This window comes from Coffea arabica, chromosome 7c, assembly GCF_036785885.1.
Source record: "Coffea arabica cultivar ET-39 chromosome 7c, Coffea Arabica ET-39 HiFi, whole genome shotgun sequence".
NCBI lineage: Eukaryota > Viridiplantae > Streptophyta > Magnoliopsida > Gentianales > Rubiaceae > Coffea > Coffea arabica.
The window spans coordinates 17,194,991-17,208,624 of NC_092322.1; the positions used below are offsets into that span (position 1 = coordinate 17,194,991).

Sequence of the window (13,634 nt, forward strand, 5' to 3'; positions counted from 1 at the left end):
AATTTTGAGTTCCTAAGACAATATAGGTGACTATTTTGACAATATTTGATATTCTTGAGTAATTTTGAGAAAACTTGTGAATTCATTCTGTTTTACTTGTTAGAGTTTATCATTTTTGGTAGGGATGAAGGAGCAAGGACAATCCGAAACCAGTTACAAAAAGTCATCACCGGATTGAATGAGAATATATAGGGCCGGACAATGAATTTTGTATCAGATACCAAATTGGATACCCGCTAGAAAATTTTGCAAGAGAAAAAGTATTAAGTAATATACGACGTTGGATTGAGCGAGTCAAACAAGACAATTGTGCTAGATACTCATCAGCGAGCTTTTTGAAGAAAGGTGTTTAGCAGTATATGGGGCCGAATAGTTAAATTCGTTTCGGATACAGCATCGTATACTTGAGCGAAAAAAATCTACAAGTTATGCAACTTGTACAACTTGCAGCTAGCTTTTCATCTTTCTTTTTTGTAGCACCCATGACGTTTTTGTAGTCTCTTTTTGGATCCAACACATCAATTTTTGTCAACTTTATGTCACTCCATTGCACCTTTTTTATTCTTCAAGACACAAAGAAAATTTTTGTAAAAGATTGGAGAAGATTTGAAAATTATAAATGGAGGAGCCTTTAGTCTTAGAAAGAGTTTTCAGTTTCTAGTTACTTTAGAGAGAGAAAGAACTTTGGAGCAAAAGAAAGAAAGAAAAGGGACAAAGATGTTGTGTCTTGCCTGAATCCATAATTTTTTCTATTTCTCTTAATTTGTAGGATTAGTTTAGAACTTGTGTTATGTATACATTCTTATAAAAGCTAAGTAAAAAGAAAGATTGGGATGAAAAAGGGGCACAGTGGAAGGTTCTAGTGACAGGGGTCATTCTCTTTTTCAAATTTTTTATCTTATATTTAACTCTATATTTAGTGAATCTACTAGTTTGGATGCTATATTGTTGATTTTGTTTTAAAATTTATGCCTTGGGTATTTGGTTGAGTGTTATATGTTGATTTCTTGATTATTTTGACATATTATTTTGATTAAGTTATTTAGCACTTTTGATATCAAAATCATGATTAATTGGTTATTGATTGTGATAATATCAAGGTGTTAGATTTGCAATAAAAATTAGAATTTGACACTAGTTTATTGGAGTGTTAAATATAGGGAGTATACTCATGAAAGTAGAGGTACACTTTTGTGACTTATTTTGTAGTAATTTAATAGAAGTAAATGAGTTTGTAATTAATTTCATAACCACAAAAGTAGGTATGATTTAATTCTAGATATAGTTGGTATACCGACAAAAGCGGGTATCACCTACATAAGAAAATTACGCCATAACACCAAAATTTTAATACTGATTTAGTCGAAAAATTACACAAATAAGAGTAGATAAGGATTCCAATGCCTGAGGAGCTTTCATTTGTACTTTTCTATCAATTAGTAGTTTAGATTTGTTTGTTTAATTTGTTGATAGTTTAAATAATAGAGAAATTTTAGTAGTGCCGGTAGTTGTCTATCTTTCGTGTGGCTTCAATCCTAATTGCCTTATACTCGCTCATGACTTATATACTTGTGAAAAATCACGTGTAGGGTAGTTTTGTAGATCATAAATTTAAAACTGAACTGCTGATTGAATTTTATTATTGTATGCATACCCTGCGCACATCATATTTTTGGTGCCGTTGCCCAAAATGATTTGTGGTAATATCAGCGTGAAGAGTGATTCTATGAGGTCCCGAAATTTTAGTTGTCTTTATAACTCTTATTTGAACTTATTTGCCTTAAATTCTTGGTTGCTTTAATGGTTGCCTTAAATTCTTTTGCATGTTTTATTACCTTTGTGATATTTTACTAGTCATTAAATCTTGAAAACCCCCCCCCACCACTCCACTTTAACTTGAAGAAGAGCAAATTTTCCCCGGTCCCTGTGGAATCGATCTTGCTTATCGTTATATGCAAACCTATATTTTCGTTGAGTAGGTTTTTATTATTGCACAGACTCGACAACTGTCATTTATGTTTATTCATATTTTTATTGTCTGAATTTTGAGCGTTCTCTTTTGCTTTCTTTATGGACTTTTTTTTTTTTTGTCGACACAAGGGTGTCCGGGTCAATGTTTACGGGGTCCGATTAATCCCCTGCGGCTCGGGCCCGACGCCCCAACCCCACCCGAATGCGATAAGTGCGCAGAGGAACCCAGCGGAGCGAATACTCGAACTTGGGACCTTAAGGGTCACCGGTGAGAGGCGCTACCGCTGGACCATTCACGCGGGGGCTGCTTTCTTTATGGACTTGCATTGCTTTAAATGTGCTCAATGACCCAAATTATATTGCATTTATCATTTCTTTATAAGGTTGAATTATTTTGAGTAGACTTTTCAATCTCTATATTTTGAACATATGTAATTCAATTAGAATTTATATTTATTACTATTTACATTAACATTTCAACTTATATTTGACAAATTAACTTCAGATTTAATTATTTCTATTCGAGTTTTCAACCTTATCATTTAAAATTATATTTGTCAAAATAAGTTATCATTTAAAGTTAATGTAAAATAAAAGATTATTTAAAATTTATCATATCCTATTATAAAGAACAAGATTATTATTTTTGCTGAATGCAATGTATATTTTTCTGTGTCAATTTTATTTTGATTTGTTCATGTTCAAATATTTAGTAATATTTGACTTTATGTTTATTCATGTTTTTATTGTCATTTAAAGTTATACAGTTGAACTAACATTGCCACTTAATATATTCTAAGGAAAGAGACTCATGTGCTTTGTAAAGAAAGCAACTCCAACAGAAAAAGCAATCAAAAGAACAACTTTTACCTTTGTCACAAGCTATGAAGTTGAACAAAGTCCCAACTGGCCAGCAGACTTAAATGAACCTTCACAATGATTATGCATAAAATTAGTTTCCAACAATATAATGCTTATGTGCTTCATAACTGAACTACATGTGTTTTTAATTCTGTTATCTTGTATTTGTCTTTCATTTATGTTAATGTACTTCAATTTAATCTCTTTTGCCTTGAAAAGCAAATTTACTGATAAACTACAAATCCAATTCATATATAGATGTCCCTCTATCAAGCACAAAAAACTTCTGCAAAAATGCTAACCATTATTAATGCTACTATTTTTCAATTTCTCTGCGTATATTTGCTGTACAAATTATACATATAATTTTAAAACAAAAAAGTATATAAATATATTATTAATTTGTACACTAAATTAAATTTGTAAAATGAAAATGTAGACAATTATAAATCCAGTGACAATGACAAAAAAATGTATATTTGAAAGCTATCATTAAAAGAGGAAAAAAAAAAGCATCTTAATGAAATTTAATAAATACATATATATTTTTCTCATCAAATTTGCATGCTATACTTGGTGGTAATTTCAGTTAGCATTAATGACTCATGTTTTAATTAAATATTAATGTATTAATCACTCAAAAGAAAATTGACAAAAAAATGACAAAGTTCATTTGTTCAAATTTAAGTACTGATATCCAATTTCTCTCCATTTCAGTAATATACATACTTTACATATACTTTCACACATGATACTCTACTAACAAACATTCCATCAAATTTTGCTAACCTTAAACGATTCAAGGCGGGCACATCAACCCTTACTAGTAAAAGTTAATAAAAGCTTCAATTGAAGTTGTTTCTTAAGCTTGATAATAAACTTGTAACTGTCTGGTGCATAAGTATACTATTCAGTCATTGAGTTGGGTGGTTTTCAGTGTCTACTGTTCTATATACATATAATGTTGATTTCAATTTTGAATACTTTAAACTCAACGAATATGCCAAAGAAAGAACATTTGTAAGTCTGAAATCAATCATATTTTACATGATTCAAGTATTGAATGTTTCAAGATTATCGAGAATTCCTAGAAAAGAATGCCAATATGTTACCATAAATCTAATCATGCTTTATAAGATTAATCCACCTCGTTGGCTACAATTGTGAGTTGCTGTGTTCATTGCATATTCTTCTTGTTTGGGCAAAATAAAGAATCCTCTTTTGCCCCATCTTTTCCTCTTTACACCCTAAACACGTATGTGTTTCCTTTTTAAACCCTAAAAGTGCATTGCTAACAAATACTTTACAATGTTAATGACAAGTAATTATTGTAACGCATTTGCAATGAACTCTAAAGGCATCCATTGAAATTACCATCTCAATTCTGAAACCATATAGTGGCGAATTTTTAGAAATATTGTTAAATTAAAAAAAATCTCAATTTTGGCATTGTGTAGAGCCGTTTTCTCCACTTAGAATCGCTGCATTTTAAAAATTACTGCGACAACAAAGTATACTTTTCATTTCTTTTTCTTGTTTTAAAAGGATATTTTTCAGAGAATTTCACGGTCGCCACATGTGACGACTGTGAAATATATTTTTTTATTGTCACGAAATTGTCGCCACATTAATCACTAATGCTTTTTGGTCTAGTGATATTCACCAAGTTCTTCATTTTACTTTTTTGGTCTAGGAATCTTGACCAGACCACGATCTCAAACAAGTACTTTATTTGCAAGCATGGATCAATTTCTTGATAAAAGCATTTCTAAATTAATCCCGGTCTCCGTTTTGTGCAAGCCAAGAATTTTCAAGTCTCTATTTTTCATTCAAGTTATTATTTCAGAAGTTTAGATTAACTATTTAATGTACAAAATACGAATTAGCTCAGCTTTGATTAATCCTACTCTAATAGCATGTTTTCAGTTGTCACAAGAGCATGTATATTTTGACATTGATATTCGACCATCTTAAAACTGTGACTATTTAATATTTTACCATTGCTTTGAGCAAGAGGTTTTAAGCACAAGAAATAATGGGTGATAGAGTGTAAAGAATGGTAAATAATTTTAAATGGAATTAGTTGGTAATGTTTCAGTTTTCATTTTAATTACTAACATTTTTGAATCGGTTGGTAACATTTCATTTATATAATTAGCATTATCACAGAAATGAAACAACTTTGATTATTAGACAAAAGGGTACTTCTCTTTTTAGGTAAATCATGACTAAAATCTGATACACAAATATTGATTCTCTGCAAAAAAATGTACACTAATCTAACAATTATTCATTTGAATGACTTCTTAAAGTTTTCTTATTTTACTAAGAATAATTTTGTGGATATTTCTTAGATGCTAAATTAAACGTACGTGTTGCTTTCTACTATTAATTAGCCTCAGCTAAGATTAATGGTAGATATTAATCTTTGTTATGCATAATTTCACACGGAACAATCTTTACAAGAAAAGAAGTTACAATGAGAATGGTGAAATCACCATAATGAGAATAGTGAAAACCACCAGCCTTTGGGTTCCCACAAAAAATGTCACATTTAAGTGGTTTGCTTCAAAAAAATTCAGACGAGTGTGTTATGTACCCGTTTGGTCCGGTGGTGGTTCAGTCCCTTCCGCATTATCCCTGGGCTTCCTTAGGTCCGCTCCCTCCCCTTAATGTAACATAAATTAGATTATACAATTGTTGTTGTCTCCGAAAAAAAAAGAATAATGAAATCACGGTGAGAAGAAACAGATAGACCATTATTCTATCATTTCAATACAATTCTCTTCCCCCTAGAATAGGCTAGCTTAGGTTATAGAAATTCTATCGTGTCGACAAAAAAAAAAAAAAACAATTCTCTTCGTTTGTACAAGGCAACTGCTGCTATCTCATTTGTGTCGTTGACACGTCTGTCGCAGCTTCCAATTTCGTTATGAAAAGGTGGATGTGAGGACAGCTCAATTTCGTTGCAAAAACAAAAAAATTTTTTAGTCCGTCTGAAATGAAAAAAAATGGAAATGAAAATATTTTTTCGTGGTAGCCACATAGATTTTTTTTCTTCGGAGACGTTGTATAGTCTACTCTATTCTACATTAAGGGGGAGGGGACGGATCTAAGAAGACTCAGGAATAACTCGGAGGAGACTGAACTACCATCGGACCAAACGGATGCACAACACATCTGCCTAAATTTTTTTGAAGCAAACCACTTAAATGTGGCATTTTTAGTGGAAGGCAAGGTTTGAACCCTTGCCTCCCACCCCACCAAGTTAGGTGGTGGCTGGTAGCCACATATTCGAGATGCAGCAATCGAAAAGAGAGAATTAACTCCCATACAACAGCAAAATTGAGATAGTTTTTGAATTTAACAATAATATTCTTAGAAAATTACGCGTGAATCTTGAAAAATGCAGCTGATAATTGTTGTAACGTTGGCTTCGAGGCCTTTTGACCCAAATCTATTCTAGAGTAACAGGTAAAAAGAAAGTTTTGCTGCTTCTAATTAATCCTCACCATTCATCTTAAATCATTATCATTAACGTTACAATATAACTCAAAATTACAGTTGAAATAAAAAAAAACTAATAAAAGTAGAAAAGTTACGACGCAATAATTAAATACAATATTCATCACCGTAATTTCATTTTTTCATCTTAACGGTACAAACTCTCATTGCCATTTGCACTGTAATATCAAATGGTAAATCATACTCCCTCCGTTCCTTATTAGATGGCCTGAATAACTAATTCTCTTAAATTAAAAAAGTTGGTTATTTTCTAAAAGTCAACAAAAGTTTAACTTTACTTCTCAAAATTACCCTTTATCTCTCTTCATCTCTTCAACTACTTTTATTGTTAATGCTACAAATACTGCATTTAATTATTTAGAGTTCCAATTCAAGAAAGTTGAAAGGGTAAGCAAGGGTAAATTTGGAAAAAAGTTCATAAATGCTTTCTTGATATCATAAAATGATAGATAAAATTATTTAGAGTTCCAATTCAAGAAAGTTGAAAGGGTAAGCAAGGGTAAATTTGGAAAAAAGTTCATAAATGCTTTCTTGATATCATAAAATGATAGATAAAAAGAAACAATGGATTAGGACATCTAATAAGGAACGAAGGGAGTAGTAATTTTTCCAAATCAGTAAGAACATAGGGTGGCATTTCTTATATTACTAACAACAATATCATCGTAACCAACTGTAATTAAGTAATATCGAGTTCAATAACTACATGCATCCCTCTCGCCTTTACAGGATAGCAATTAAATAAGGGATAATTTCACAAACCATTCCTAAGGTTTGATTTAATATCCCTTAGTACTTCTATAATTTCAAAAATCTCTCTTATTTCCTCTATCATATTAGATTGATAAAACAAAATGTGTGATAAATTATCGATATTACCATACTAAAAACCCCAAAATGAAAAACTAAAATTCACACAAGGTGTGACAATGTTACAAATGGAAGTAAATTGTTATCTCTCCACTGCCATGAATTTTTTAACGTACAAGGGGTGACAATCAAGGGGAGGTAAGAGGGATTTTTTTTAAAAAACCATTAGGGTATTTAGTGATATTAAGGCAAACCCTCAGGGAGGTTTCTGAAATTATCCCTTAAAAAAATTTTTTAAAAAAATTGGTTAACACTGTGACGACGTCGAAACAGAGAAAAAGCGAAAAAAGTGCATTTGCCTGAAGTTAGCTCTGAAAATACAATTCAACAACCCAGCTTCAGATTTTGCACGAAAAATCCCAGTGATTAATTCATTTCAGACCAGAAGACGATGATGATGATGATGAAGAGAAGAGCTTCTTCTGCGGTGATTGCTTCCATTGCTCAGTCCGAGGAAGCAGCTGCTTCGTTAGGTACTGCTGCTACAGTTAGTTGTACTGCTCTTGCTTTATTTCTCTCTGCATTCCCAAGCCCTAAACCTCAATTAGCTTTTTACTCTGCTAGTAGTAGTAAAATTAGGTCGTCTTCTGGAAAAGCTCTGAAATTACAATCGGAATTGAGGAATGATATTATTAATATAAACAGTCTCGATGATGCTCTGAGCTTATACAAGCAGATGGCTCGGATGAGTCCTCTGCCTTCCGTTATTGATTTCACTCAATTGCTGGACCGTATTGTTAAGATGAAGAATCATTATTCTTCAGTTATTTTCCTTTTTAGAGATATGTGTGTCAAGGGCATTCCTGTTGATGAGTACACCCTTACTATAGTGATTAATTGTTACTGCCTCGTGGGCCGAGTGGATTTGGGGTTTACTGTGTTGGCTGGCTTCTTTAAGCGTGGCATTATGCCCAATGTATTCACATTCAATACTCTACTCAAAGGACTCTTTCAAAAACATAGGGTTCCCCAGGCACAAGAATTGTTCAAAAAGATAATATATGAAAAGCTTTGTGAGCCCGATGAAGTTACATTTGGGATTGTGATACATGGACTTTGTGAAGAGGGAAACACTCGAACAGCCATTGACTTGCTCAGAGCATTGGAAAAACAAGGAAGATTTTGTAAACCTAATACAGTTATGTACAACGCTATCATTGACACCTTGTGCAAGGATAAAATGGTCGATGAAGCTCTTGCCCTCTTCCAGGAGATGATTGAAAAGAGCATACCCCCAAATGTTGTCACTTACAGTTCTTTGATTCAGGGTTTGTGCAATTTAAGCAAATGGAAGGAGGTTAAAGAGCTTTTCTCTGAGATGAAGGATTATAAAATTGTTCCAGATGTTTTTACTTTTAGTATAGTGGTGGATGCTCTGTGCAAGGAAGGATATGCAGAAGATGCTGAAGAGGTGGTGCGTATCATGATTCAGCAAGGTCAGAATCCCGACCTCGTCACATACAATTCCTTAATGGATGGGTACTGTTTACAGCACCGAATAGATGAAGCAAGGAGAGTTTTTGATATGATGGTTGCTGGCAGCCTTACTCCGAATCTCCATAGCTATGCTATTCTAATAAATGCCTATTTCAAGAACAAGGAAGTGGAAGCAGCCATGAATCTCTTCCATGAGATTCGACATAAAGGTTTAACTCCTAATATCGTTGTTTATAGCACTGTCCTGCAAGGGTTATTTAGTGCAGGAAGGTATCCTATTGCACAAAAAATTTTTGATGAGATGCAAGCTGCTGGCATGAAGCCTGATTTTTACACTTACTGTGTGGTGTTGGATGGATTGTGCAAGACTGGACATGTCGATGAAGCATTACAATTATTCCACGCAATGGAAGCTGATGGAATAGATATTTGTATAAAAATGTACAATATTATCCTTGATGGGTTGTGCAAAAGCAGTAGGCTCGTTAGTGCTCGAGGTCTTTTCAATAAGCTCTCCCTCAAAGGATTGGACCCTGATGTCAAAACATACACCATAATGATTGCTGGCCTACTTTTAGAAGGTTTCATCTCTGAAGCTAAAGAGCTTTTTGAGAAAATGGAAGAGAGTGGTTGCCAGGCAGATAGTGTTATGTACAATGTAATTCTGCAGGAACTCCTTAAAGGGGGCCATTATGATGACGCAATAGTCTATCACGAAGAAATGGTTCGTAAAGGTTTCTTGATGGATTCAACTACTTTTTCCATTTTGCTTGATTCATCTGCTGGAAAACAGAACAATCCTTCTCTACTTATGTCGATGCTGAAGATTGATCCAGATAGCATGAAGTTCGGGGATGCGGGATATAGAGGACCTTCACATTAGTTGCAACTTTTTGATCCTGCTAATGTTTGGCCCCTAAACTTTAATTTGCTAGAACTAACATTATTTGAGTTCACTTTTGAACTGGGCTTTGGAGGAGCTATGTTGGTCATATTTTGTGGAATCTCTCAAAGATCTTGAGTCCTGGTGAAGAAGCCAAAGTCCCTCGGAAAGTCCAATTGATAAGTGTTGCAGTTTACAGAAATCTGCTGCTGTTAATTGGATTGCTAACACTTCTTCTGAGAGACTTCTTGTTTATCCTTTCATGGAGAACCTCCATGTGGCATATCACTTTAGAGGTAACTTGTGCAGGCCTTTTTCTTCTTTTTCAATGGGTTTTGGTACTTTGGCTTGAATGTAATGTTTGAATTTATTGGAAACATGAAATGAAACTACATCTGAAAATATAGTTTGTGATTTTGAAATTACAGAAAAGTTTCAGACTTTTATAATTTGGAGGGTTTTCTTGTAAGTAGGATAAAATTATTACTTTCATTTCAATTTCTAAATGGAACCAAGCAGCCAATTTACAAGTGTAAAAACTTTTTAGACCATTGTCTTGCTTTCGATTTGAACTTTGAGGTCCCATGGATAGTTGTGGTTACATATGAATGCTTGTTATAATTACTTATATTTGTGCAATCAGTTTTCAGTCAATCTTTAGCTTTGAGGGAGTAAAAAGAGGGTGAGTAATTAATACTTAACGTTGCTATTCTTCTGTGTATACCATATCATATCTGCATTTTGTTGCACTACAATTTTTTTTTCCTTTAGCTTTTGATTTGTAAGTAATTTCTGAACACTAGAACCAACACTAGTGGAGTCATACAACTACAGAGTACATGAAACAGAGCCTGTCAAGTGTCGTTTCACTCAAGCTAAGAGGCCAAGGTGGAGTAGACAATTAAGTGGCCTCTACATATAAGACGGGTGAAGTAGAGCTCGCTATTCTCCACTGGAGGGGAGCTAAAACCCCTCTGGAAAAGCATGAGCTATTTAGACCAAAGAGCATGAGCTTTTGGTAAGAACAAGGATGCAGAACTTTGAATGCAATATATACACAATTAAGTTTTTTCCATGATAAATAAACAAATTGCATTAGATCCTCTTCGGTTTGACTTTTATCTCCTTTTTCTTTAATATACAGTACTCCTCTGTAATGATGTGGGAAGCAATGACACAAGTAAAAGGTATGAGCAGGATGAACTGGCAGCAATGATGGTAAAAGTTGGGGGGAGAGAAGAGAGAAGAGGGCCCCTGTTTTGTACAAGTTGTTGCAATGTAACATTCGCAACCTCTTTGAAAGCAATATTAAGCCATTGCTTGAAGTAATATTGGTGTACTAAAAGGCGTGGGTTGCATTCTAGAATTGAAAATAATGTAGACTTTGCCCTACATTATGTGCTTTTACCTTGATGCTTACATTCTGTTGAGCTGCTATTGATTTTCCTGCAACGATCAAACCTTATTGCTGATCCTTCATATCTGGTTCTTGTTGTCTTTACAGGTTTATATATTTTGCAAAGCTGTTTTGGATGCTATTTATTTTCTCACTTTGCTGCATTTTCCTGATTAAATTTAGAAGAAGCCTTTTTTTTTTTGTGGTGTGTGTACTAGTTTGATTTTTTTTTTTTTTTTTTTTAATTTTTTGCTGTCTGTGTGATTTATATTGCATTTTTAGTCACTTGTTCTTACACATAAGTCTTGGGTGATTAGATCATGTTTTCAGAGGAAGGTATGTCTATGACATGAGCTTATGAACAAAGTATGGTTAGGAACTAAAGCTATGGTTTATTAGTTGCTTGTAGTTACTGCTAAGCTGGATTATTTTCACATGCCATCATATTAATCTGCAAGAGAATGCTCTTTGAGTCTTATGAATCGAGAGATTTAGTGGGATTTTTTCCCCTCATTTTACTGCTTGACACGTTAATTTTACTGCCTATGGAATATGGGTGCTCATTTTTTATTAACTGTTTTCTGGTATATGAGATGCAGGTTTTATAGAATTTGAAAACAGCAAATGAAAGGCAGGGCTAATCTGTTGTGGAGCTGGGGGTGCGATTGTCTTATGCTGTATGACACAAGGTTGGTTGTGTACAAACTATCTTCTGAAGAAAAGGACGTGATATATCTGAGAGCAAATGGTGATACTGATGGTCATCCACATTGCGTTACAGGCCCTGCAGCCAGGATAAAGGTTCAACGATATCTCAAAGTGACCAAAGTTAGCATTATAAAGTATCCCACTTTTTTGGTTCTGATTCCCTTAATAACTGTCATTTAAATGCTTGTATGTTAGTTGAGTATAAGATCTTAAAGTTAAAAAGGATAAAAGGAATCTTATCGACACTGATGTTATTCTCAAGTAATTTTGCTTGCCAAGTTTTTGATGTCTTCATTGGGAAACGAACTTCCATGCTCCAATTGTTAGTTTGTTACTTCTTGGAATTCATTTATGTTTTATGACCAATTTTGCTGTGCAATGTCTTTGATCTTGAACTGTTGATCAGTAACTTGTACCGATACGGGAAATTAAACAATGTTCATGAGAACAGCAAATCTGTACGAATTATATAATATTTCTCTTGTTTAGAAATGATTGATGGAACATAGGTATGCATGGAATTGTTAGTGATAGCATGAATTTGTCCACATATTCTAAAGTGATGCCTCACTCACGTCGCTAAAACTCCTGCCGTCTTGGTTTTTTCCTAATGCTGTATGGATCTAGTTTATTTAAGTCCTTATTTCAATTTTCTATTTTGCTGACGGAGAAAAATACTAACTTGTTTGCTTGTATAATGCTCAGCAGGCCTGTTTATACCACAATTACTTTTTCGGAAAATGGCCAATTTAGTCTCTTTAACTTTTTTATTCCATTGATTTTGTCCCTACTATTATTTTTAGCCTATTTAATCCCCAAACTTATATTGCAGTTCCAATCAAGGATCTCAATGGTGGCACTATTGCATAAATTTGATAGGGCTCTTAATCGAGCAACCAAGAAGGGTATTTTGGGGACTTCAGTTTTGGGGTGGTAACAAAAAGAAGTAAATCAATGAAAAAACCTAATTCCACCCAAAAAAGGGAGATCTGCCCAATTTTTCAAACCTCTGTACAAAAATGACTGCAATTAAATGCATCTGAGGAGTTGGGACAAAGCAGGCTCAAGCTCAACTAGCGATTGAGTTTTAAACATCGTCGTCGTTGGCTCAAATGGTTCAAAAAGAGGAAGCTTGATTAATGAAGGAAATGAGGAATACTACAACGGAGACAAAATTGTGTGATGCCACTGTTTTGAACAATGTGGAATTGTGATTGCATGTATGGAGGCAAGCCCATCAAGAAGGTTTCATGGATGCAGAAATTATGGGGTAATTTTTTGTGTGTGCTAAGTTTAGGATTTGTTGAAATATTGGTTGAATTGTGACTATGAAATGGTAGTGAATGCAGAAACATGGTGCCCATAAATGTTTTTTGTGGTATGATCTACCCATACCCCAAAAAATGAAGATTATAATGGACGCAATTTTGAGAGACTTGAGAAGTGTTGAGAGAGAAAATGCATAATTGAAGATTGAAATCAACAAGTTGAAGGCTAAAGTGTAAATATTGTTTTTGGCTTGTGTCTGTTGCTGCATTTTGGTTCTTGTTATACTTGGAGGTAAGCAAAGCAAGGTTTGCTAGAATTGAAGATGTTGCACTTGTTTTGGACACTGTATAAAACTTTGCGGTTCATATGTTCTGGAAGTTGTAATGCCATACTTTTAAAATGAAGTAATTCCTGACCTTTCATCTAGGTAATGATAAGTTTTGGATTTGGATTGTTCAGTATTTGTAATAGTTATGAGTTCGAAGTTTAGTTAAGAAAGTTTTTGGTGACAATTTCAATGTATTTCGTCATTGTTGACTGAATTGGAAGAATTCCACAACTAATGACCCATACAAAAATTGGACAAAAGTAGGAGAAACAGGTTTGAGTAGGGTTGTACATCGAACCAAGCAGCATGGTATTCAACTTGAATTCGTCCTGAATCAAGCTCGTTCAAGCTTTGTTTGTTTAGGTATCAATATAAATCTGAACATT

The 13,634-nt window shown here is 33.8% G+C and overlaps 1 protein-coding gene across 15 annotated transcripts; it reads left to right on the forward strand.

The window, feature by feature from the left end:
- The first annotated feature begins 7,493 nt into the window (after positions 1-7,493).
- Positions 7,494-13,432, forward strand: LOC113699413 (uncharacterized). 15 transcript variants are annotated; one of them, XM_027219777.2, is made up of 7 exons: positions 7,494-9,843; positions 10,351-10,565; positions 10,692-10,825; positions 11,543-11,632; positions 11,725-11,771; positions 12,484-12,921; positions 13,001-13,432. In XM_027219777.2, exon 1 carries the CDS (start codon positions 7,619-7,621, stop codon positions 9,545-9,547), a length of 1,929 nt encoding a protein of 642 aa, XP_027075578.1. In that variant the 5' UTR covers positions 7,494-7,618; the 3' UTR covers positions 9,548-9,843; positions 10,351-10,565; positions 10,692-10,825; positions 11,543-11,632; positions 11,725-11,771; positions 12,484-12,921; positions 13,001-13,432. The 15 variants fall into 15 exon arrangements, with proteins under 15 accessions (XP_027075578.1, XP_027075575.1, XP_071914432.1 ...); XM_027219774.2 differs by having other exon boundaries at positions 11,725-11,785; positions 12,484-13,432; XM_072058331.1 differs by having other exon boundaries at positions 10,692-10,734; positions 11,725-11,785; positions 12,484-13,432.
- The last annotated feature ends 202 nt before the right edge of the window (positions 13,433-13,634 follow it).

Bases quoted from the DNA above. Each gene is read 5' to 3' on its own strand.
- LOC113699413 (XM_072058323.1), top strand. From the start codon at position 7,619: ATGATGATGATGATGAAGAGAAGAGCTTCTTCTGCGGTGATTGCTTCC.